Source organism: Cynocephalus volans, chromosome 5 (genome assembly GCF_027409185.1).
Source record: "Cynocephalus volans isolate mCynVol1 chromosome 5, mCynVol1.pri, whole genome shotgun sequence".
In the NCBI taxonomy this organism is placed as follows: domain Eukaryota; kingdom Metazoa; phylum Chordata; class Mammalia; order Dermoptera; family Cynocephalidae; genus Cynocephalus; species Cynocephalus volans.
In genome coordinates, this window is record NC_084464.1 from 142,151,598 (window position 1) to 142,175,888 (window position 24,291).

Sequence of the window (24,291 nt, forward strand, 5' to 3'; positions counted from 1 at the left end):
TTATTAGATGTTTAGTTTTGTTAAATTAGAACTTCCCTACCTTTTTAGTCAAAGAAATAGGTCACTAGAATATATGAGGGTACTTCAAATAGTTCATGGAAAGATTCATATTATCTTTAAATTCTATTTTTACACAGACTTTTTGAAGTGCCCTCATTTTCTTCACTAATTACTTTATTACTAATACAGTATTAGTAATGAGTGATATAGTAATCATAAATAAGGTAATAGCATTTTGTTCGTGACTATATAACTATATAAAATGGTATAATAGTATAATAAATACAATGATAGTATCACTTCACTTAGGGCATTGAATGCCTTATTTATACCTCTCAAACATAAATGTGTTTGAATTTCCCAGGAATTTTTTAATAGACTGGTCATCCATTTGAAATCAGTGACCAAAATATAGTCAATATTTTCATAGTGGCATTTCTCTGAAAGTCAAAATATGTAACTATTCTTCAGTCATTTCAGCATAAATTTATAGAAAGCATCTACTGAGTGCCAGGCAGTGTGTTCAGGGCTCACTGACAGCCAAACAGGAATCTAAACCCAGAGCAGAATCAACCCAGAGTCATGTTACTGTGGGCTGAGCCCAACATGTAGACATTCAGCAAGCTCCTTTTCTTATATTTCATAATAATGTGATTTATTCCAAAATGAAATTATGGGCCATTTTGAGTTCAGATATTAAAAAATAAAAAAAAATGTAAGCACAAAACCTTGGATATATTTTGCAATTTAACTATGCACATCAAAAGAGAATACTTTCCCCACTTTTTCAGTTATGTAAGCTACAATGTAATTTATAGTTTTCTCTATGAATATTACATATTCAAAAGGAACAGATTGTTTTAATTGTCCTTTAAAAGTGCTATAATAATTTTTACTTTTAGGCTATTCCCTGTTAGATCCTTCATTCTGCGAATATAAGAATTGTCTACTTTGTTCCAGCTCCTAAAACACAGAGCCTCCTGCTTAGCAGTGCTTAATGAATAGTCACTGAATGAATTATCCTCTTGGAAACTTCCCTCACCTCCCTACCCAGAGCTTTCATACGTTTCAGTTCAAGCCCTCCATGTCCTAAAAAACCCTCCCTGATGTAGACATACTGCTTAATATATTAGGGCTGTCTCTAAGCAACTCACTTACATGAGTTTCAGAAACTTTTTCCTTAAATGTACTTTCTCTGTAGTCCTATCGCTCCTTAATTTATGTACTACTCCTATTTTGAATCCCCCATCTCCAAACATATAATGCATTGGAATGTACAGGTAAGCATTTAATTAACTCATGTAGAATAGATTATTGACTAATTGTAGTTACCATTAATTCATTCGATCAACATTCATCGGGTTCCCGCACAGTTCCTGCCGTTATTCTTGGAATGGCCAGCGCATCACTGAACAAACAGATATCCCTGTTCTCTTGGAGTTTCTTATCTACGAGGAAGAGACAATAAAGCAGACAAATAAATGAATAAGTAAGGAATATAAGAATATCAGATACTGATCAGGGCTATAAAGTAAATAGATATGTGAGAGGGAGTGACTAGAGGCTAAAATTTTAAAAAATATTAATGGTTGATGACAGGTAGGAACCGGTTATGGGAAGATCTGAAGGAAGAGCATTCAGCATGGTATTGGGCAGGAATGAGCTTGATACACTGAAAAACAGAAGAAATAAGTGTGGTTGAGGGTCACAGTTAGCAGGACTTCTCTTCAGAACGTCTGGGGTTTGCAATGCTGCTCAGTAGAGATATAGCCAAGTGAAGATGTCCTATAAGCATTATGTGTTGGAATCCTGGTGGTGTTGGAAAGAAAAGGAAGTGGGACCAAATATAAAAATCAGTATATAGATATTGTACTTGTGTCTTTAAAGAACCCACTGGGATAATGTAGCCATAGAAGAGATGGAAACTCAAGACTGAGTCGTGGATATGTCAACTTTTAAGTGTAAAGCAGAAGAATCTACTAAAGAGACCAAAACAGAATCTGTACCAGTCCGTTTTTGTGTTGCTATAACAGAATACCTGAGACTGCACAATCTATAAAGAACAGAGGTTTATTTGACTTACAGTTCTGGGACAGCTGCATCTGGCATGGGCCTCAGGCTGCTTCTACTAATGGCGAAAAGTGGCAAGCAGCCGGTGGGTACAAGCAGATCAAATGGAGAGAGGAAGCAAGAGAGAGACAGAGGAGGTGCCAGGATCTTTTAACCAACCAGTTCTTGCAGGAACTAATACAGTGAAAACTCACTCACTACCCCCCTACCCCAGGGAGAGAGAGCATTAATTCATCCATGAGGGATCTGCTCCCAGGACTCAAACAGTTCCCAACACTACCACGTTGGGGATCAGATTTCCACATGAGTTTTGCGGGGGGGGGGGGGACAGTAGCATTCAAACTCTATCAGAATCCCTAGCAAATTAGGGAAAAAACTAGGAGAAAATGGCCTTAAGAATGAGGAAATGTTCGATTGTATTGAATGCAACTGAGAGACCTAGTATAATGGCAATGGGAAACTGAGTTAGCAATATGGGGGTCACCATGAACCTCAAAAGAGCAGCTGTAGTGGTGTCATAGATGTGGATAGCAGCCTATTTGGAGTGAGTTGAGAAGAGATGATATGAGAAGTGGATACAGCAAAAGTTAACCATTTCAAAAGCTTTATTGGGAAAGGGAATGAAGAAGTTGAAACGGGAAGAAGATTGGAGGTTAAGGGAGGAATTTTGTGTTTGTTTTCTAAAAAGTTACTAGAATATACTGGTAAGGTAATGGGAACAACCAAGTATAGAGGAATAGAGGAAGAAATTGATGAGGCTGCAAGAAGAGGGTTAAAGTGCAGAAGCAGAATTCCCTGGAAAGTTAAAAGGGGTTGGCTTACAAAGCACAAGTGACACAGTTAATTTTTGATAGGGACAGGGAACAACTATAAATATAAAGACTCTTTCCCATTATGGAAATATTTCTGTGTTAAAATGTTGAGAAACCAAGTAGGTCAGGTGGAGCCACATGACTTGCAGATTTGGGCGATGTTTGACCTGCAAAAAAGTACCACATTTCTATACAGCAACCTAATATACTAGGATTATAACTATAATAATATACATATGTAAAATAGCTTAGAATAAACAAATTGAAACAGATGATGAGCTTATGGCTGTTTTCAGTTTTCTCTTCAAAATTTTTTGGATAGTTTTTATATAATTTTAAGACAAATATAAGGGAAATATCAAATGCTTCTTAAATGGAATGTTCCTTATTTCAGTTTGGTTTCTAGGTCAAATCAAAATGAATGCTCAACAGAACAGGCAAAGACAGAATCAGATCCCTGTATTTATTCTAGCTTTCTGAGCCTTTGTGTTCTGTTTTAAAGAATCAAGATGTCTACTACATACTGCAGGATTCTTTTCCTTAAGATCTTTGTTTCTTAGTGACATAGATGTAAGGAACTTTAATATTAAAATGAAGCCATGCATGTTATAATATTTTTTGTTAAAAATGTATCAGTTGGCTTAAATATTTATGTTTTCTTTTGTAACAGGTTTATTTATATTTATCTTCCATTGTGCTATGAAGGAGAATGTTCAGAAGCAGTGGAGGCGACATCTCTGCTGTGGTAGATTTCGGTTGGCAGACAACTCAGGTAAAGGAGCATATCGTAAATTGGATTTTACACCTAAAAGTAGTTGGAAACGTTTGTCATTGGGTCTTCTATTATCAGAGTAACCTAGTCCCAATGGTAGCAAGTTGTAAGCATGGAGCATGTGAAGATGCTTAGTTGGAATTGTAGAATATTAGGGCTGGAGGAGATCTGAGGGCTTTGGATCCAACCCTTCTATTCTGCAGAAGAGAAACATGAATTACAGACAGGTTAAATGAGTTGTCCAAGGTTCGATGTCTAATTTAACAACTTGAATATCCAGAGGTTCCACTACACCAGACCCACCTCTCCACATTTTTGAGATCCTCAATTACATTATTAGGCAAGGAGATTTTTCTCAGTATAAAAATGTACCAGAAAAAAAGTATTACCTTTTTTTTTTTTTTTTTTTTTTTAACCATTAGTGGTTACATCTTACCCTTAGGATATTGACGTATTATTTTAAACCACAGATGCACAGTGTCAAAGTAAGAAACTTACCTGTTTCTTCAGTTTATTATTGTGTACATTTCAGTCTGTTCTGTAAACCATTGCCAGCATATTAGAAAATCAGATGCTCTGGATGAATTAAATAATGCAGCGATGAATTTTCAGGGCAGAGCATATTTCCCATGAAGCAGATTGATGGAGTGATGTCATTTCTTTCAGACTGGAGTAAGACCGCTACCAATATTATCAAGAAAAGTTCTGATAATCTAGGAAAGTCTTTGTCTTCAAGCTCCATTGGTTCCAACTCAACCTATCTTACGTCCAAATCTAAATCTGGCTCTACCACCTATTTCAAAAGGAATAGCCACACAGGTGAGTCATTCTGGCTATGACAAAGATGTCCTTTGGTGCAGTTCTCATCACATTTTCATTGCAAAAATTGGCATGTCATGAAGATTGATGGATGACAGTGCCTGATAGTGTGCTTATTTTAGATTTATGAAAATAAAAATCATTTAAAGACCTTATCCAGCACCTTTAAGCCATAATATCATTAACTCTGAATATTATTGTAACTTCATCATTTGACTCAAAATTTTGTTTTCTTAAAAAAATATGGTATTTTGTTTAAAAAGCTATCTTTTTAAACAATATATAGAAATTGAATTGCAGATTATTTGAGCATAGAATAAAAGTTACTTGACAACTTGGCATGGAAACAGGAAGAAACACCTTCTAGCGCATATATTTTATTTAAGACTTAACTCCTTAACCATTAGAAGTGTTATTAGCAAGTGCTCTGTAAAGCGCTGATTAAATATGAAAGAATAGAGAGCATAATATTTGGATACCGGGCTGCAAGAAATATTGTGTCTTTGTTCACATCGGGTTTTTTTTCATATTTACAGTGACCACACATTCTGACACTGAGCATGCGTATGAACAGTCCTGATGACAACATGGAAATAAAGGATAATTTGTAGTACATGATAGTCAGCGGGTGGTGTGAAAAGGTGTAATATTTTAATAATTCAAAGGGAAATAATAGAATTACTACTCTTAAGTACTAATTAAACCTGTGGTAGACAGCTGTCAACACAGCACACAGCACTTTCTTAATTATAGATGCTTCTAAAGAATAGTGGAAATAACTTTTTAATTTTTAATTTGTTTAACTATTAAAGATGAGCAGAGGTGATTGGCACAGAAAAGATTTGGCTTTTTGTAAATAGGAAGTAAGACGGGCGATGTGTCCATAATTGTTCATATTGCAAACACTTGAAGTACAAATGACTGCTGTGTACATTTGAGTCCTTACTCATGTCCCTGTTTGCACCATCTTCTATGTCTAGCCACTGATGTGGCCACTGCCTGGGATTCATGATAATACTATGAAGAAAAGTTTGACTGTTTAGAGAGTTTGTTAATTTCAAAATTAATTAGAGAAATATCTTAGAACTTGGAGCAGCTTAGGACAGCAGTTCCTTCTTAAAGTTTCTTGGCGTCAAGGACTTTTTGGGGGGGGGATCAAATGAAAGCCACACATTCTTGACCAGAATAAGATGCAGACTTCGAGTCATATACACAATTTTGCCTAAAATTAGAAGGTCTGTACACCCCTGCTTGAAAATATCTGTGTAAGGAAATTGGTGACAAGTATATATTCTAAGGTAGATTATTCTACCTACTTGGTAGTTCCTTGGCACAAAATGTTTTACTTATAATGAATGATTTTTTTTCACTTTATTTAACCAAACTTAAAATTAGATACTCATTTTACCTCCCCTTCTAAAATTCATATAATTAGTGCATTATCAGTCAGTTATAAATGAATAGGAAGTAGATCAATTGAATTTTCCTGTTAACACAGCTAAGAATAGCTAACCTGAAGAAATGCTACTCTTAAAAGGGGAGAAAAGATAACAAGGTAGATAATTTGGAACATGGGGCATTTTGGGAGTATCAAGGAAAGAAAGGGCTGTCAGATCCTGGGAGAACTTACTAGAAGATAAGAGGAAATGTAGAAATGGAGGTACCAAACACAGACTTCACTATTACAAAATGTTGTGGTTTTTATTCTTTTAAAGAATGCATTGTTTTTCTGTTTCCCTTAACAAAAATCCATTGGGGATAAATGAGTTATTGTCAAGTAGCCTGAGGTATAGTTAGCTATATGACACTACTTCGATGGTATAATAAATATACTTCTATGTTATAATAAATGGTTTGTCATTAATTGACTTCAAATAGCCCTTGGCTACTAGCCAGTTCTCAGTGGGACAGCTGGTATACTGGTGATCACTCGGGGTATGCAAAAGGTTGCTGCATATCATCATGGATATCCAGTTGGTTTATTTCTTGGAATTGATCTAGACATTCATATGTTTATGGTATAGATAATGTCTCCTAAGAGCATTCCTTCAACAAAAGTGGATCATTCAGGTAAATCTTCATTACCTTTTTGAATGCATGAAATTTTTGCAAGGTAATAAAGAGAATATTTGCATGGATTAAGCTAAGATTCTTGCTGCACCAGCAAAACGGCTTGTCCTTTACAATACTTTTCAGCTAGCACAATGACATTCCTGCATTGAGCTGGAATTTATGAAATTTCCAACGATTGTGTGCTGTGTGGCTCTTCTCTGCATGGGGTGTCTGCAAGCTGCTCCTTCTAGGAAATGTACCATGCTCTGGAGTGAGTGGGTCACATATTGTGTAGAGTAATGACAAAAATGACAAAAAGCAGTATTTGAGAGAAGGATATGAAATTCCTTACTTGTACACTGCTCTTATGGATTACTGGATATGTCATGGTACATTCATAGAAGTCTTTAAAGGAGAAATTGTCAATTCACAAAGCCTGCTTTGTGAAGATTTTTACCTGCTTGAAATTTCAGCATAGGTCAAATAATAGTTCATTTCCCTAGCCCCTGGTTTTCAGACTTGTAGCTATAATCAAAATCTGTATTACCCATAATGTAATAATATCTAACCAGAAGACTGGGAATAGTGCATACGTGTGTGTGTGTGTGTGTGTTTGTGTGTGTGTGTATGTACTTCTATATGTGTGATACACACACACACACACACACACACACACACACACACACACACACACACACACATATATACATCTTCTTTAGAATTTTACTTTATTAGACTGTGAAGACACACCAAATTGGATCACATCTTTGGAATGGAGTTGATCAAAATCTCTAAAAGTACATACCCCTGGAAGTTGTCAAGGAAGCAGAATGAATATATCCTTGACATATCTCTGAGGATGTATGGTTTTCTAAAAACATCAAGCACAAACTATTCATTATGGATATTTAAGTCAACAGAAAAATCCCCAACAGAAAACCAAAGGCTGGTGAATATATGAACTGAAAGAAAGCACAGAATCAATCAGCTTGCTGAGAGCCAAATTGGGGGTGGGGGGGAAGGGCTTATATTATACTCCTTGAGCTTTTTTCTCACCAACATTGGGACATGCTTCAGTCATCCTACCATGCTCCAGTCTGCCCATTCTTTCCATGACCGTCTGTTCTCTTGCTTCCTTTAGTGTGGGATGAGGATACCATTTTTTTATTTTAGCTTTCATGTTATTTAGTGTCTGCTGCAACACAAGACAATAGTTGAGCAATTTGAATAGTTTCCAAACACAACAGATATCATGATGATGGCTTTTACCAGTTATTGATGGATTTTAAATGTTATATCATATGCTGGGTCCAACTTACTCTAAATATAAAAAGACTGGAATGAACATTCCAGTTTTGGAGCCATGATTCCTAAAAGCAGTTTTTCAGGATAGTTTTTACCTTTGCCACTGAGTAGATAGAAGATATGACTGTAGGGAATTGAAAACTTTGTAGAAGGTCATATTTTCTCCTTTGTCAATGTAAAATCTCTGTAATTTGGTTAATCTGAGAGTAGAATTTTTCCCCAAAGTGTACTGGGAGAGGGAAGTACTTATAAGATAGTCATAAGACACGTGAAGACAAACATATCTATTTATAGATAATAGAACTTAAGTGAGTTTTAGAGCACTATCTGAGACAATTCTATAAAGCCTTTAGGTCTAGTGAAAAATATTTAAATATGTGATACTGAAAAATTCAGAACAGGAATTTATTTAGCCGTTCTTTATTACTATCAGTTGCTCATTACTACTGCTGTTACCAATAACATTATTCTGACACTGTAGCATAGTTAATAAAAACAAATCATTTTCTATTAAAATATTTCTGATGAAGAGAATTTTGATTTCCATAGTTAAATGAATACATACAAAATGCCCTTTTTGCTATATATATTCCAATCATTTAACAAACTAAAAACAATGGGAAAATGTGTTCAATGTATGCTTTCACATTTATTTCCATTCACTTTTATTCTCCAAAATCCTTTAAATTTACTTTTATAAAAATTTTTATTACAAAATGTGTCAAACATATATAAAAAGTGTAGAGAGGATAGTGTAATGAATCTCCTGTACCCGTCAACTCACAGCCAGCTATTTTCCCCTCCCTATGTAGTTTGGAAAACATATCTTAGATATGTCATTTCTTCCATAGATATTTCAGCACATTTTAATTTCTTTGTTACATAATCGGTTACTTCCTTGGTACATATATTTTTGGAGTGATTTTCAGATTATTTTATTCATTGGCTTTTTGAAAAATGCTACTGACATGAATATTTCTTATAACAAACCACAACACAAATTACTAGAAGGCAAATTGACATTCAGTGAATATTAGGAATGCACTTTGAAGAAGAAAAACATGAAATTTTAGTGCTGCCTATCCCTAACCTAAGAAAGAACCAGAGCTTCCTTTTCTTTGTGTACTTTTTAGTGTGCAGGACAGAGTGGACAGGATGGTGGCCTGTAGGTATGTCACCAGCTCATCTTCCAGCCTAATCTCTTATATCATTTCTTGCAGAAAATGCTTCCATGGACAAGTCCTTGTCAAAACTGACCCATGCTGATGGAGAACAAACATCAATCATCCCTGTGCATCAGGTCATTGATAAGGTCAAGGGTTATTGCAATGCTCATTCAGATAACTTCTATAAAAATATTATCATGTCGGACACCTTCAGCCACAGCACAAAGTTTTAATGTTTTTAATATAAGAAAAAGGAATCAGTCTGCAGAAATTGAAGATCTACAAGCAATGAAAACTACAGCTAGCAGATGTAAATGTGTTATTACCTAGGTAACTGCATATATGTGGGGAAAGTATTTTAAGGAGGCTTTTGTGAAATTCAGAATTTATCTTTTTAGTTTCCTCCATGGAGGAGTTTCCATCATTACTAAAACTTCAGTACTGAAAGCAATGTGACTCAGTAGCCACAGGAGATTTTTAAAAATATATAATTGAATCAGGCTAATCAGAACTCAGGAGGAGACATTAAAATTGGAGAACAAGAGAGAGACAAAGCTAAGGACAAAACCTAGCGTAGAGCTCATTTATACACCACCTAATGGTTAGGTTTGGATGTTACCATTTTATACATCATCTTTCTCAACAATAAAAAGCATACTAATATTTGTAACTATTCTGAATGCCCACAAGTTCCCTCCGGGTGTTACTTTCTATGAATACAGTAGCTTTTTGTTTTGTCAATGAAATTTTAATCACATATAGAAAAGAATGTTTAATGTTTGACCCCAAAATTAAAAAGGATTTTTTTTCTTATTATATCAAATGTTTAACTGTCAGAACCACAGCATGCTTAAGAGAGAAAGTTTTTCCAAAATGCTGATCTAGTTAATATGTAAATTTATAGTATTTCACTTATTCTATTCAAGGCACAAGGATTAAGCATCACCATTAATTGTAATTTAATCTCATACGTTTAAATCAAGTTTAGTGCTGACGTTTTGTTAATGTGAACCTCCCAGGAGTTGTTGAAGAATGAACCTGTTAAATCTCTGCTTTTGCTCGTCTACTGTAAACTGAGCACACAGGCTCGTGGGAGGCAGGGGAGTTTCCATTAGGCATGCTTGTGCAATCGTCTTTCCCTTTTAGGAGACGCTGTTGAGATTCTATGGTCCTGTCCTTGCCCTAGAGGCTTTAAGACATTTCCAGTCACACAAATGTAAGCTTCTTACATTGCCTATTGAAAGGGTTCATTCCAAGGAGTATACACTGAGACATGTGAATGACTCCTAACAGTCCACAAAATTTGTAAATATGTGGGTCTACAGTTGCTAGTCTAAAAACTATTCGTACGTAAGTCCTTCAATTATAGTTTATAACAGCCTGAGGAGGTCTGGCAAGAAAAATGGAATTTCTATTTATAGATCAGGCTGCTGCATACAGGCCATACATAATATTAAGCAGCCTACCTAACTCTCAGACAACCCTGAGTAATGCATGCTTGCTAGTGAATATATAGGAGACCACATTTTAATTGTTCTTAGAGGATGGAGTTCTATCCAGTTTCTTAGAATTAGGTCTCAGAGCATGCTGTACTTTTACTTTTGCTCTGGGTTATCTGGAAAGTATGAGGTTCTGGTAGGTAGAAGCATATGTGATGAGAAAAGAAGACATTCTGGGAGAGCCAGTTTGCTTAAAGGTAGAGACCAGAACTGAGTACCGGGGGGCCTTTCTCTCTGTGCAGGAAGTAGGTCATTCTCAGTCTAAGGCATGGAGGACTTTCAGACTATGCAGCAACTCAAGGGATCTCTCACCTTTTGCTGAGCTTCAATCATGAAGCTATTTGCCACACTTGAACATATGATGAGATAATGAGGTGGTGGGGTTTTATTGCCATTCCATTTTGCAGCAGCCTGGAACACCATCCTGGGAGACATGAGCATTGCCCAGCCTGGCTCTCACAGGGGAGTGTTGTATTTAGCAGAAAAGAACAGTACATCCTAAAGTCACTAAGATTCTCTACAGTAGAGCCAAATCCTTTTCTATAGGCATATATTAACAGGCTGCTTATTTTGGCAAAGGTTACATAGAGATGAAAACTAATCTTAAGTAGTCACTGAATATTTATGTGCTTTCCTGTCCCAACCTTAGATATTCATGATAGATTTTAATTTACTTTCTACTGTGAGACTTCTGCCCACAGTACTTCCTTAGTTCCTAGTAAATAAAAATATAATTTCAAAAACAGCTTTATTTTTGATTTCTACTCATATTCATCCAGATCTGGGAAAACTTTTTTTTTCGTATTTGACAACAATGTCAGATCCACTTTAGAAATTTTCTATAACCAGGTGAAGAAAAATGAAGAAACGGCTGAATTAGAAACATTTGCAAATGGGTTTAAAAGCCTGAGCCAAATTCTATCATCAGTTCTAAGCTCCCAGTTCTCACCTTCAGTTAGTACCATCAGAACAGAGGGATGGGAGTTTAGTGGGAGCCAAAATTTAGTTTCTCCTTCCATGGAAAATAGTATCAATTTAGACTCTCTTTCTGTTTTTTTGTTTTTTCCTTTTTCTCCCCTCTTTTTTAACTACGTTGTGTTAGATTCTCAGTTCAGAATCCTGAGGTATATTTTATTCTTGTCTCCATTACTCATGTTGTAAAGATTTTCATTGTTTATTTTTGGCATAGACTCTTGTGTACATATTTATTTATTTGTGTTTATAAATGTCAATTTGTTTCATATCTCAGCTTTATATTGCCTAGCTTTGTTGTTTTAATTAACTTTCTATTAGGGAGACTGTATATATTTTTTCTAAATACGTTGTGAAGTAGTTTTCTGTAGCAATGTCTTTGAATCTGATGAATTAAAGGGCTATGAGTACAAATTAGAATTAGCAGTAAGAAGCTACTATAGCTGATTTTACTTAAATGGAAAATGTTTTTCAAATAAATACTTATGTTGTTCGTGTTCCAACTTACTCAGTTTCTTTGAGTGAATGTTTCTATTTCTGACTCTGAAGTAGGAAAAGATTATTTGACAACTGGAAAATAACCTGCCACCAATTAAGCTAGTGACATGGGGCTACTTTGCCAAAACACTAGGAATGAGTATATTACAAAGATCCAGTTCACTGGGGAATAATGCATTTTGAAGATCTTAGAATTTCTTAGGATGACTGATGCAAAGCCAACCTCTATGGCAGATTAAAAGTAATGCACGTTTCTTTTGGGGTAAAGTCTTTAGCATTCCGAAAAGGAAACCGAATCAGTAACAAGTAGAAGCTAGGACATGGGATATTTTTCTCATATTTATATTGCTTTTTGCATTGTGGGAGGCTTAGAAAATGACACATTTTAGCCAACTTCACTTGCCTGATGAGAAAAGAACCTCCTCACTTCTGTTTACTGTGGTTATTTAGTATAACTCTTTTCTGCAGAGTGCCAAGGCCCAACTAGGCTCACAGCCCCACTCGGCAAAGTGTATGCCCAGGGCTAAGTTGTGAGGCACTAAATCAGGTCTTCTGAGCCAGCATTCCCAAGTCGTGGCCAAACCACTTTAAGAAAACAGACAAGCAGTTGCTTGAGGCTCACCTATGAGCAGGTTATACATGAGCAGGTTATTCAGAAAGCTTGGGGAGAAGATGAGAGACACTTATTTGATTTACAGGCTGACCTGTATTTATAGTATTTTGAGATCTGAGGGAATTGGGCTTTGTAAATAGTGAAACAAGTCAGGCACAGAAAGAGAAATACCACATGTTCTCACTTATTGGAGGGAGCTAAAAATTAATATATAAATTCACACACACACATACACACACACACACACACAAACCGGGGGGAGGGTGGGGAAGAAGATATAACAACCACAATTATTTGAAGTTGATACAACAAACAAACAGAAAGGACATTGTTGGGGGGAGGGGGGAGGGGAGGAGGGAGAAGGGAGGGAGGTTTTGGTGATGGGGAGCATTAATCAGCTACAATGTATATCGACAAAATAAAATTTAAAAAATAAATAAATAAATAAATAAATAAATAGTGTTTTGGAAGCACCTCTGTGTTTGCAGTTGGGTAACATCCCACTTCTCTCATAGAAAAGCATTAAATACCTCTCCCCCTCACTTCTTTTCTCACTTCTTCCCTCTTTCCCTTTCTCTCTCCTCTTTCCTTCCCTTCCCTCCCCTTCATTTCAAGGAAGAATAGTGTTAACTGTTTTCTTTCTCTGCATCCCTAGATGAAAACAAGAATAAATGTGAAATTTTCAAATGTTGGCATTTATATTCTATAGCCTGTCTGGGAAAAAAAAAAAAAAAAAGTAAAAGAAGACATGTTTTGTTACCATCCTTGACTGAGTAATTTGAATCTGATAGAAAAAAGAAAAAAAAAAAAACCCTGTCAAATCCATAACTATGTTTGGGGGCCACATGCTCACTTGCTGGCCTGTGTAACTTTCACTGAAATTCTATGAGAAAATGTTATTCCAATCTTCCATTTGAGGAAATTGGTAACTAACGATCATGCATGACCTGCCTGTGGCCATAGAGAAAGGAAGAACAGGACTCAGACCCACGTCCATCTGACTCTGCGTTCACACTTCCACATCAGCGTACCGAGCTGCCTCCTTCAAAGACTGGCAGCCTTGTGAAAGAAGGTAATCCAAGGACAGGAGAAATGTCCTGAGATTCAGGCAAAAGCTTCCAGAGCTTTGGACAAAACTCTGGACTAGCAAAACACTAGTGATGATTTGGTCTTTGAAGTTCTGATAGATTGGCCTCTCCTGGGGGTAAGGAAAGTTATTCCAGGCACGGGGATTGGAAAGTCCAGAGCAATGAGTGGGAAATAGTTGAGTTTGGCTTGATTGCAGGGTGTGGAAAAGAGTTGTAGAAGGATGATGGCCATCGTGTGAAAATCCCTAGTGTCTGGCTGCAGAGGTTTGACCTTATCAGCAGGCACAAGAGAGGCATAAAGGCTTCTGGGCAGCGAAGGAACCCCGCCTGAATGTGTCTTTAGGAAGGTGACTGTGGCAAGATACTTAGAAGGAACAGGGACTGGACTCAGAACAGGGAGGAGCCCTTTGGGGAGGTCGACAGAGCAACAAGGCAATTTGAGTAGCGGTGTCTGAGGATCAGAGGTCTCAGAGAAGTGGTGACGCTGTCACAAGGCCTTCAATGTAGCAGGCAGCCCATGTTTTGGTAGGTGCTAGCCCACTGTATTCAGAGCAGCAGCAGAAGTCCTGGTGGTTTTCAGTTGCCATGGGGTTAGAAGGAGCTATGAAAGGAAGTGAGCCTTTCAAGAAAAAATGAAGCTTCTATATCAGGAAATGTGAAAAGGGAGAAAAGAAAGAGTGGGTTAGTTATTTGAAGGAGTATGAATGTTAAAGAAAGGTGTCTTATGAAGTTACCTTTGTCTTACGGATGGAACACAGTATTTGAAGGCAAAACAGAAGTCACCAGAAGAGTGGATGGTTCATAGTTCAGGATCCTGAAGGTGAGGGGGAGAAAGGAACAGAAACTCGGGTTGAGAGGTCAGTCCTTGCGACAAGAAGAGGCCAGTCTTTCTTCTGAGATCGAAAAACAGGCTATTAGATGAGACAAGGAGGTAGAAAGGGACAGGTAGTGGAGAAAGCTTGTTGAGTTTCCTGATTTTTATCAATAAAATAATTAAAGGTATATTTCACCTGCTGGGTGTTATACGGTTGTAAGGGAGGTGATACCAGGATGCAGACCTAGGTAAAATTAAAAAGATTTGAAACAACCTTACAGGGAATGCAAATCCTCAGCTAAATTAGATTAAGTAAATGAGTAATGTTTGCCCTTACAGTACGTCTTACAAGTACAGTCACCAAATGATTTCATTAAAATATTTTTATGTGCTGTGTTTTGAAAAACTAGTTTCTTTTGAGGGCATAACTAAACAGTATTCTAAAGTCTCAGACCTTATTGGTCAAGGATATATTTTAAACACTTATAAGTAAATGGGTGATGAATAACTTTAGATATACTCTGTATTTTTTGAATTTTTTAAATTACATGTTTTGTTTGGCTTAGCTTATTTTCATTCTGAATTAATTAACATGATTTTTATGAATTCAAATTTCAATTAGAATAAAACATTTGATATTCTCATAAATACATTTAATATTGATATTTGTAGTATCTGGTTCATACTGCATGGGAAAATAACAAAACAAAATAAAGAGTTTAAATACTCTAGGAGCCAAAGAAAGACTTCGAGAACACTGGAGTATGTTCCTGCTTCATTATTCTAAAACTCAATCAATCAAGTATCCTAAGTGACTCCAACTTTGTGTTGGTTCTGGGGGTTGCAAAATGTAACACACAGCCTTACTGTAAAAAGTTCACTGCCCAGCACAGCTGCTGGATCTGACACATTTGAAACTATTTTAAATCAAGGACTACTTGGATTATCTCTAAAGATCTGAAATGTAATCAGCGCTGCCCAAATAAAGCTCATGCATTGTCTCCAATAACACTGAACAGAAGTAAATATTACGTTCCTGCAATGTCTAGAGCACTTAGACAACTTGTAGGGATTTTTTTTTTAAATTTCATGTGTGTGTGTCCTTTCTACTGAGTGAATTTGTTATATTAAAGTTGAATGCACTGGATTATGTTTATAATCATCATTTTCATAAGCCATAGCTTAGTGCCTAGCCACATAACAGGTTCTTGGTTAAAGTTTCTTTAATGAAATTGAAATTCGTAGTTTACCTGGTCCACGTACATTTTCATTTTAGAAAAACAGATATCAAATTACCTTGGATTTTGGTGGGTTTGCAAGAACATAGACTAGAAATACAAAGCAAAAGAAAAAAAAAACCTGTGTTTTTAATGCTATTTTTATTATGCTATTCAAGACACTTTACCCCATTTGCTGTATGTTGCCTCATATGACACAGAAAAGTGGGATAAGAACAAAAATACACCAGTTTGATATTAACTGTAAATCTTTTTTAATGCTATAGAAAAAGGAACTAGGTTCAAGTCTGAGATAAATAATTAGAAAAACCTGCTTTTGAGCAATTGTTTTGGGAACTCTTTTATGGCTCAAGCTGACCTCAGTATTAGGGAATTTATGTAAGAGCACAGAGTGTCCTCCTGGATCCCAGCAGCCAGGGGTGCAGCCAGACTTTGGGGGATCTGGGACAAAGGGATGATGGCCTTGGTCATCAAGCAGCCATTTTTTTAATGTTACTATAGTTTGCTTTTTGAGACTTTATTTTTTCAGAGAAGTTTTAGGTTAAAAGAAAAATTGAGAGGAAGACACAGAGATTTCCCATACACCCCCTGTGCCCACACATGCACAGCCTCCCGCATTATCAACATTGCCCACCAGAGTGGTCCACTTGTTACAAGTGATGAACCTACATTGACACGTCATTATGATCTAAAGTCCACAGCTCAAATTATCATTCACTCTCGGTGTTGGATGTTCTATGGGTGTGGATCAATGTATAATGACCTTACCCATGATTATAGTGGTAGAGTACATATGGAGTAGTTTCTCTACCCTAAAAATCCTCTGTGCTCTGCTTGTACATTCCCTCTTCACCCCCCTCCTCAGCAACCACTGGTCTTTTTACTATCTTCATAGTTTTACCTTTTCCAGAATTGGAATCACGTAGTATGTAGCCTTTTCAGATTTGCTTCTTTCACTTAGTGATACGTGTTTAAGTTTCCTCATGTCTTTTCATGGTGTGATAGCTCATTTCTTTTTAACACTGAATAATATTCTATTGTCTGGATGTACCACAGTTTACTCATCCACTCAAGTACTGAAGGACGTCTTGGTTGCTTCCAGGTTATGGCGATTGTGAAGAAAGCTGCTGTAAACATCCATGTTCAGGTTTCTGGGTGGACGTAAGTTTTCAGCTCCTTTGGGTAAATACCAAGGAGTGTGATTGCTGGCTCATATGTTAGGAGTATATTTAGTTTTTTTAAGAAACTGCCAAACTGCCTTCCAAAGTGGTGATGCTGCAGTTTTCATCTTTGCTCATGTTCCCATATCTGCAGCAGACTAGCTTCCTTTCTAGGGCCTTTAGTTTCGGTTTCTTCATAGCTACTTTCAGTATCTCTTAGTTTAAATTCTTGATAAAGATCCCGATTAACTCAGCTTCAATCAAGTGTCTATACCTAGTCTAAGAACACTTGGTAGGAACATGGCTTTCCAAACTCACAATTCAACAGAAGCTGTGGAAGGGGCAAAGTCACACATTCAGACAAGATTTTTAGAGTGCATTCAATTACAACAATTGGATTATACAAAAAAAAGAGATGATTTATTAAAGGGTGTCAGTTGACTCATTGAAGTGCAAGCCAAGAGAAATTTAGAAATTCCAGCTGTTTATTGGGGATAACCCTTGTGAAAGATAAAGGAACGAGGAGCAGGAGTAGGCAAGGAAAGCCTGCAGGTCTCACACATGTGAAAGAAGAAGGAATATGGGACAGGAAGATCCTCGGAGTGCAGTAGAACTCAAAAAGTCTTGGCCAGACCAGCAGGGAGCTCCAGAACAAAGATTTCTCACTGAGGAGTTCCATGTCAGGTGGAAATGGCCAGGGCCTATGACTCATATTGTGCTCAGTTATTGACTAGAGATTGCTTAGAAATAGGATGTTCTCAGCTCTAAGCCTGCAGCAGATCCTGAAAGTACTGCATCATGAAAGCACTGTATCTAGAAGCTGTTGACTCCACTCATTACAACAAGTTCTCTCTTGAAAGATCCAAGTGACATCCCCCTGTGGCCCCCTAGCATATTCACAAAAATCCAAGATGGCTAGAGCGTTTGGCTTAAGGGCTATGTAACCAGGAGCAATACTAAGATTAACTGGGTGATGGCTTTGATCACCTGGTGGATTACTGTTGGGCACCATCTGAGTGCTTCTGAGTGCAGGCATGGTAAACAGAATACAGTGGGTAATGTCTTAAGACAGAAATTTACCAAAAAAAGGGATTTTAAAAATAAAAAGTAAAGTTTAGAGATAAACTGTGAATTTTAATTATCCATATTTTTCCACACTTTAGAAACCATGCTGAATTAAGCAAATTGACATGACTGCTATGGTCTGAATACTTGCCCCCTCCAAAGTTCACGGGGAAGTTTGATCCCCAGTGCAGCCGTGTTGAGAGTGGGACCTTTGGGAGCTGACTGGATTGTGAGGGCTCTGCCCTCATGAATGGATTAATGGGTTAATGGATTAATGGGTTATCGTGGGTGTGGAGTGGTGGCTTTATGAGGAGAGAACAGAAGCGTGTGGAAGTGCTCTTACTCAGCCTCTTCCTATGTGATAATCTGTGTCACCACGGGACCCTGTGCAGAGTTTCCACCAAGAAGGCCCTCACCAGATGTGCCTCCAGACCTGGACATCACAGCCTCCAAAGCAGTAAGAAGTAAATTGTGTTTTTTTTCAAATGACCTAGTTTCAGGGTAATAAGCAACAGAAAATGGACTAATACAATGACTCTGGGAAAACATTGGAAAATTATTTCTTTTCATCCCCGTTTGATAAATTCATCATTTTTCTTGGAATGGCTGTCAGGTTGTTGAGGGAACAGTTGTAATTCGGCTAACAAAATCCAGTATTCATTAGATTTGCTTTGTGTGAACTTGTGTTAAATCTGTTTTTGCTCTGGTTAACTTGTTGCAAGTAAAGAAAATCAATGTGAGGCCTCAACTAGCTTACTAGCCTGTCTAGTAGTTTCTAACATGAAAAAACCATGTTATAGCCTGCAGTAATGCTGTTAAGCAGTGATACTTTTAACTAGTAGGGATAGAACTAGAGAATGGTAATATAGAATTACCATTGTTTAGGGCTTAGAAAAGTGGATTGACCCCATTTTGCTAAAGCCAATAATTTCTTCACTCTCGAGGAATCATAATGTAGAAGAAAAGTCACAGGCTTAATTTTTAGGAAATATTTTTTCTGTTAGTAATGGTCTGTGTTGTGTGATTTTACTATGTCACTAATCTGCTCTGGGCCTCAGTTTACTTCTCTGCAAAATAAGAGGCTGCTTAGTATCTAAAATATTTTCAGCACTAGAATTCTGTAATTCCCTTTAACCTCTTTGAATGTAAAAATGTCAGTAATTTCCATTTAAAGATAAAATCCAAAAAATCTAAAAGCTAAATGTCAAGCTAGACCTTTGATTTTATTCAATCTGAATTTTTCAAGGGAGTATATGTATTCTATATCTTTTTTTCCAACATTAGTGCCTTCATTATTTACACATAATTTAGTATTTTCAGGACTCTGATTAAGTCTTCTAGGGATAAAATTAATAGGAAGATTCACTCTCAAATACAAAAGAGATGGCGCAGCAGTAAAGCAATACTCATTGTGAAAGTCAGAGATAAAACGCCAATCTTCTTTTAGCAGCTCTGTGAAATTAATGATCTCCCCAACATGGGTGCAAAAATCTCATTTCTCTTCCCCTGCTGTGTGATACAATGCAGTGCAAAGTCCACAGGAGAAAAGAAGAAAACAGATCAGCAGGAAATACAAAGACAGCAAGCAAAACAGATTTCACAGTTGCCAGGAAGTGTCCTCAGATGTGCAGTATAGAATCTCTTGCTGAGCAAATGAGAAAGCAAAACCAATTGGCTCCATTCAGTAAATCCACATGGATGTGCCCCACAGCGTAGGGGCCTGTCTTTACCTTTCCTCCTGGATGCTAGAGCAGGTTTGCATTCAAATTAGAGGAAGCTGTGTGCATGTAAGTTATGGGGGCAGTTCTTAGCATGGAACTCATTGCCAAAGATCCAGGAAGCCCTTTGAAGAGGTAATATTTTAAGTAATTGCCTTTCATAGGGCCTGAGAATCACCTTGTCAGCTGTGCCAAACATGAGTTTACAGACATCAGGACAATGGGAAGTCATCTATGGCAATGAAAAGATGTGAAGCGGAACAGAAGGGATGCTAGAACAACTTGGAAGTCAGTACAGCTACTGGATTAGTTAACTCAATATTTTTTTTAAAGTAACAGGTATATTTCTTGTGAAAGAAATTGTCACTGCCTTGATTAGCTTACTTCTAGTTAATATTTTAACCTGAAGGTAATAGACCAATTTCTTCAAAGTCTTTGCTAGGTAACTGTGTGTGTGTGTGTGTGTGTGTGTGTGTGTGTGTGTGTGTGTGTGTGTGTGTGTGTGTGTGTGTGTGTGTGTGCATATACACACATACAGAGACTTCTTTAATAAAGTACTTGGAATTTCAAAAAGGGTATTTTCTTCTCAGGAATGATTCCAAGCAAGTACTCCAAACATAAAAATCAGAAAATGTTTTACTAGACCTTTGCCACAGTCACAGAAAAATCAGTTTGTAGTTATGAATTGTTGGTTTGTTTGGTTTTTTCCCTTATCCACAAAAGTGGCAAGGGATTGCTAACATATTTGTGGCTTTAATTCTTCCAAATAATTCCCAATTTACTTGGAAATATTTTTCCCTCAGAAAATCTTTTTTCTACCATTTGCTCTGCTATTTTGTATAGTCAGGGTTTACTCAATAAAAGCACTTCAAGTTTAAAAAGCATTTTCTCCTCTAATCCTCAAGTTACATCTCCCCCGGTCTCCCTTAGCATGCATTTGGGATAAAAGTGGCCATGATGAGCCCAGACTTAAACTTGGAAGGGAGAACTTCAGCCTAATGAATCAGTGGCCTGAACAAACATACTATCTACTTCCTGAACTAAGCTGAGTTTCATATTGGATAATCCTTCAAATTCAGGCAATGCTTTACTCCTATAGGGCAGCCAGTCCTCTCTGCATTTGTTGTAACACTCTCCAAAAATGATTAGATGTACCTTCTGTCTCATCCAGATGCCACGAAAACAAAAGTGTGTAGTTTCATTAAGCTTTGCTGCTCTTGGTGAAAACAAATATCTGTGATGGCAGCGACAATCTTGTGCCCGCAAAGCTGAGGCTCTCAAATACTGAAGTAAACATAAAATCGTAGCAATGTTCTGTAGATGTTGCCACAAAACACTAAGTGCACAATGGCTCCAAAGTTTATGGTATTTCTCTCCTTCAGAACATTGATTTCTAGCTAACCTGAGGGTCTCCGTCTGTGTGAGGATTTCCTTTTCAGCCATTGCTGGTCTATAGAAATGTTTCAATTTTACTACTCTCAGTGGCAATTTCATACTTCAATAAGATTCCTTACCCTACTCTATCCTGACCACTTCTCAAAATATGAATCAACTAGATTACTAGAATAATCAAAATAATAGAAAAATTATTTGTCCTGCACATTCATTTCCATTAGTTCGTAAAACCACCTGCATTCCCGTTAGTCCCTTTAGCAAGCTTAAATATCATACAGCATAACAAGTACTAAGAATTTGTGAACCTTCATGTTACTATTTTATCAGCTTGAATGGAGAACTACTTTGCATCCCTTTTTTTCTTTGCTTTTTACTTCCGAATTTGTGAAGCCATATCTTCTACAATTTATTCAACCAACTTCTACTGAGTATACTACATGGTATGTGCCTCCAACGATCATACACATAGCAACATGATTAATTTTCCCGAATCTAAGCTCTGGCTGTATCATACCGCACCCCCGCTTCCCCTGCCACCATTGTTTAGTCAGTCGAGTCTAGAATCCCTTCCCTAGAATTCAAGGCTCTCCATAATGCGCGGGTACCCTAATCCAACTGAGCTGTTTCCCCAAATATGTCCTATCCTGTTTCCTCTGCCTTGGAATGTTCTCTTTCATGCTTTCAGCATTTCAAATGGTTTCCATTTCAAATGCCTCCTGTTCCATGAAGTCTCTCCTGTCACCAAACAAATGCCATTTCTTCATTCGTAGAACATCCATAGCCAGTTTTTGTCCTTTTCACTTCCCCCTGTGCAATAGTCATTTGTGAGCTTTTCTAGTCTGCTAAGACTGTAAGTAAATGTCTATAAAGAACTGTGTCTTCACCATTTAGTCATTCAATGTACATTTCAGGAGCATATAGTATCTCTTAGAGGATAAGAGCAAGGGACCCGGAAATATTTTTTTTTATTTCTTGGTATTCTTGTACTTTCAAGGTTTACACAATTCTATTTTAACAAAAAGCTTTTACAACCTAAATATATATGAGTAGATTTGTTTACTTATTTTATTAGGAATAAAAGGAAATACTGTAGGGTCAATGTAGGGCTAAATGATAATTATGAGCAAAATGATTCTATGGTGCAAATCCACTGCATAAAAGCAACTGTGGGAGCAGAAAAGAGAAAGATCAATTCTAATTTGGGGAATGGTCATGAAGGGCTCCAAGTAGGACTTTGTTCTTTGAAATGAGTCTTGAAACGTGACCTTCAGGCACTGAGTCTGTCAAGCAGAGGAAAGTTCACGAGCAAGGGCATAAAGAAATTAAACCTGGAGTTTGCTGAGAGCCTTCAATGATTTTGATATGGCTGACTGATGCGGTGTAAGAGAAGTACATTAAACTGAAGACTTAAGTATAAGAGTCCAAGTTCTATAGCCCTGAATATCATTACTATTGCTTATCTCTGTGTCCCAATCAGCAACTAACACAATACCTTTCACATAGTTGGTTAGCGGTGTTCAATAAATATGTGTTAAATTACTTCATTAATTTTTATTTGTCCAAGACTTTTATAATGGTAGGGAGAGAGTTTCAATTCTTTTTTCTTTCTTTCTTTTTCTGTTTTTGAATAATCTAAAAAAATCCTCTCCATACTTTCTTTAACCAGTCCACAACTAGTTTTGACTGTGGGACAAACCTAATTCATAGATACCAAGGCTGAAACATCTTTACATTCAGATTCCAAAGATTCCCTGGGAGAGCTGAAAGCTGCACGTCTCTCTCTGTTTGCGTATTCTTCCCCACATGCAGTTGCCTCCAGCTCAAAGGGCAGATGGAGTCTTAGCTCTTTCAGCATCAAAACACTAGAGTTTTCTGGGCACAGAGAAACATGTTCTGAGGAGTCCGAGAAGTGTTACTGTTTTAAATTGTTTTCATCTTCTATACTTTGTAATAGCTTATACAATTAGGAAATTTTGTTTTCCTCATCTATATTTTAAAATACCTTATACAATTATGGGTACTTGGCTAACAAATTATTTTAAAATAACCACTTATTTCTGCATGTATGGCCCAATTCTTCTTTCTATCTCTTTCATATGTAGAATTTCCTTGTTGATACTTTATGAAGAGAGGTAAGATCTCCCCCCTGTGTAGGTAAGTTAAGCAAAGTTGTTCCAAATATATGAAGATACGTTACTGTTTCATACCCAGTCCCTCCTTATTGCCACGATTCTTCTTTCAGACATACTACACTAAATTGTTCCTTACTTTGAAAAAATAATAATACAGTTCTTTGAAATCTTTACTTCATAATATATTCTAAAATGAAAACAAGGGTAGATATTGATCTCACCTTTTTCCCATTAGATCATGCTATAATCCTTGAAAATCTATTTTGTTCGTTTCAAGGATTAGTAACTAAATGTGGTAAGGCTCGCTGACATATCTGAAATCAGGAGACTAAGCAACTCTGAATATAAGCTAAGGTTTCTTGTGAGAAATGGATTCATTAAAATCATGGATTTTTAAAAAATAACAGTTTTGGCATCTACTGTTTTTGTGCCAGACTACATTGTCCCTTGGATCTTTTAAACAAATGAGAGGGAAGATACAAACACTAGAGCCAATATGTGGTCAGATTCCATGCACCTTTTAAATCCTATTAAATGCAAAGAGCAAATTATGCTTAGATATTACTGCGCTGCTTTCAATCTGCCTCCCAAAGATGGGAAACAGCCAATGTTCAGTTAGATCCTGGGACCTGAGCTGGTGTTACCTGGACCGAAGCAGACGGCAGGACAGGTGTATCTACTGCTGCACTGAACATGCTGCAGCAGCTGAAAGAAGCGCTGGTCCCCTCTCCCCGCATAATGCTTTTTCCTGGGTCTATGAAAGCAGATGGAATGTGTTTCCAAGTCCTAATCCCATAATTCCTTGCTGAGTAAAGGCCCTTGTCCAGGTGTTTTTTTAGTCCTTCAAAGGAACAAATTCTTCTAAATAGATTAGGGATCTTCAGAGTAAGCCAAAGGGTAACCTAATAGATTAGAGTAAGCCAGTAGGATTCCTAAACAGCAACATCAATAACAACAACAACTTCAGGTAGAAGAACTCACAATGTATTCACTTGTCATTCATTGGGCAAATAAGTAACTTTTACAAAAAACATCTACTGATCATTGGCAGAATTTACATGGGAAGATGGTCATAAAAGTTATCGATATTCTTTTTTTTCCTA

General features: G+C 37.0%; 1 protein-coding gene across 3 annotated transcripts in view; it reads left to right on the forward strand.

Annotated features, from left to right (window-relative positions):
- ADGRG6 (adhesion G protein-coupled receptor G6) overlaps positions 1-9,829 on the forward strand; it is a 130,598-nt gene extending 120,769 nt beyond the window's left edge. For 2 of the 3 annotated variants that reach the window (XM_063096558.1, XM_063096560.1), the window contains 4 exons: positions 3,553-3,654; positions 4,321-4,473; positions 6,498-6,543; positions 9,051-9,125. In XM_063096558.1, the coding sequence (XP_062952628.1) occupies positions 3,553-3,654; positions 4,321-4,473; positions 6,498-6,511 (269 nt within the window). In that variant the 3' untranslated portion in view covers positions 6,512-6,543; positions 9,051-9,125. Of the gene's footprint in view, positions 1-3,552; positions 3,655-4,320; positions 4,474-6,497; positions 6,544-9,050 lie in introns of all 3 variants that reach the window. The other variant, XM_063096557.1, reaches the window with a different exon arrangement.
- Positions 9,830-24,291: the final 14,462 nt, after the last annotated feature.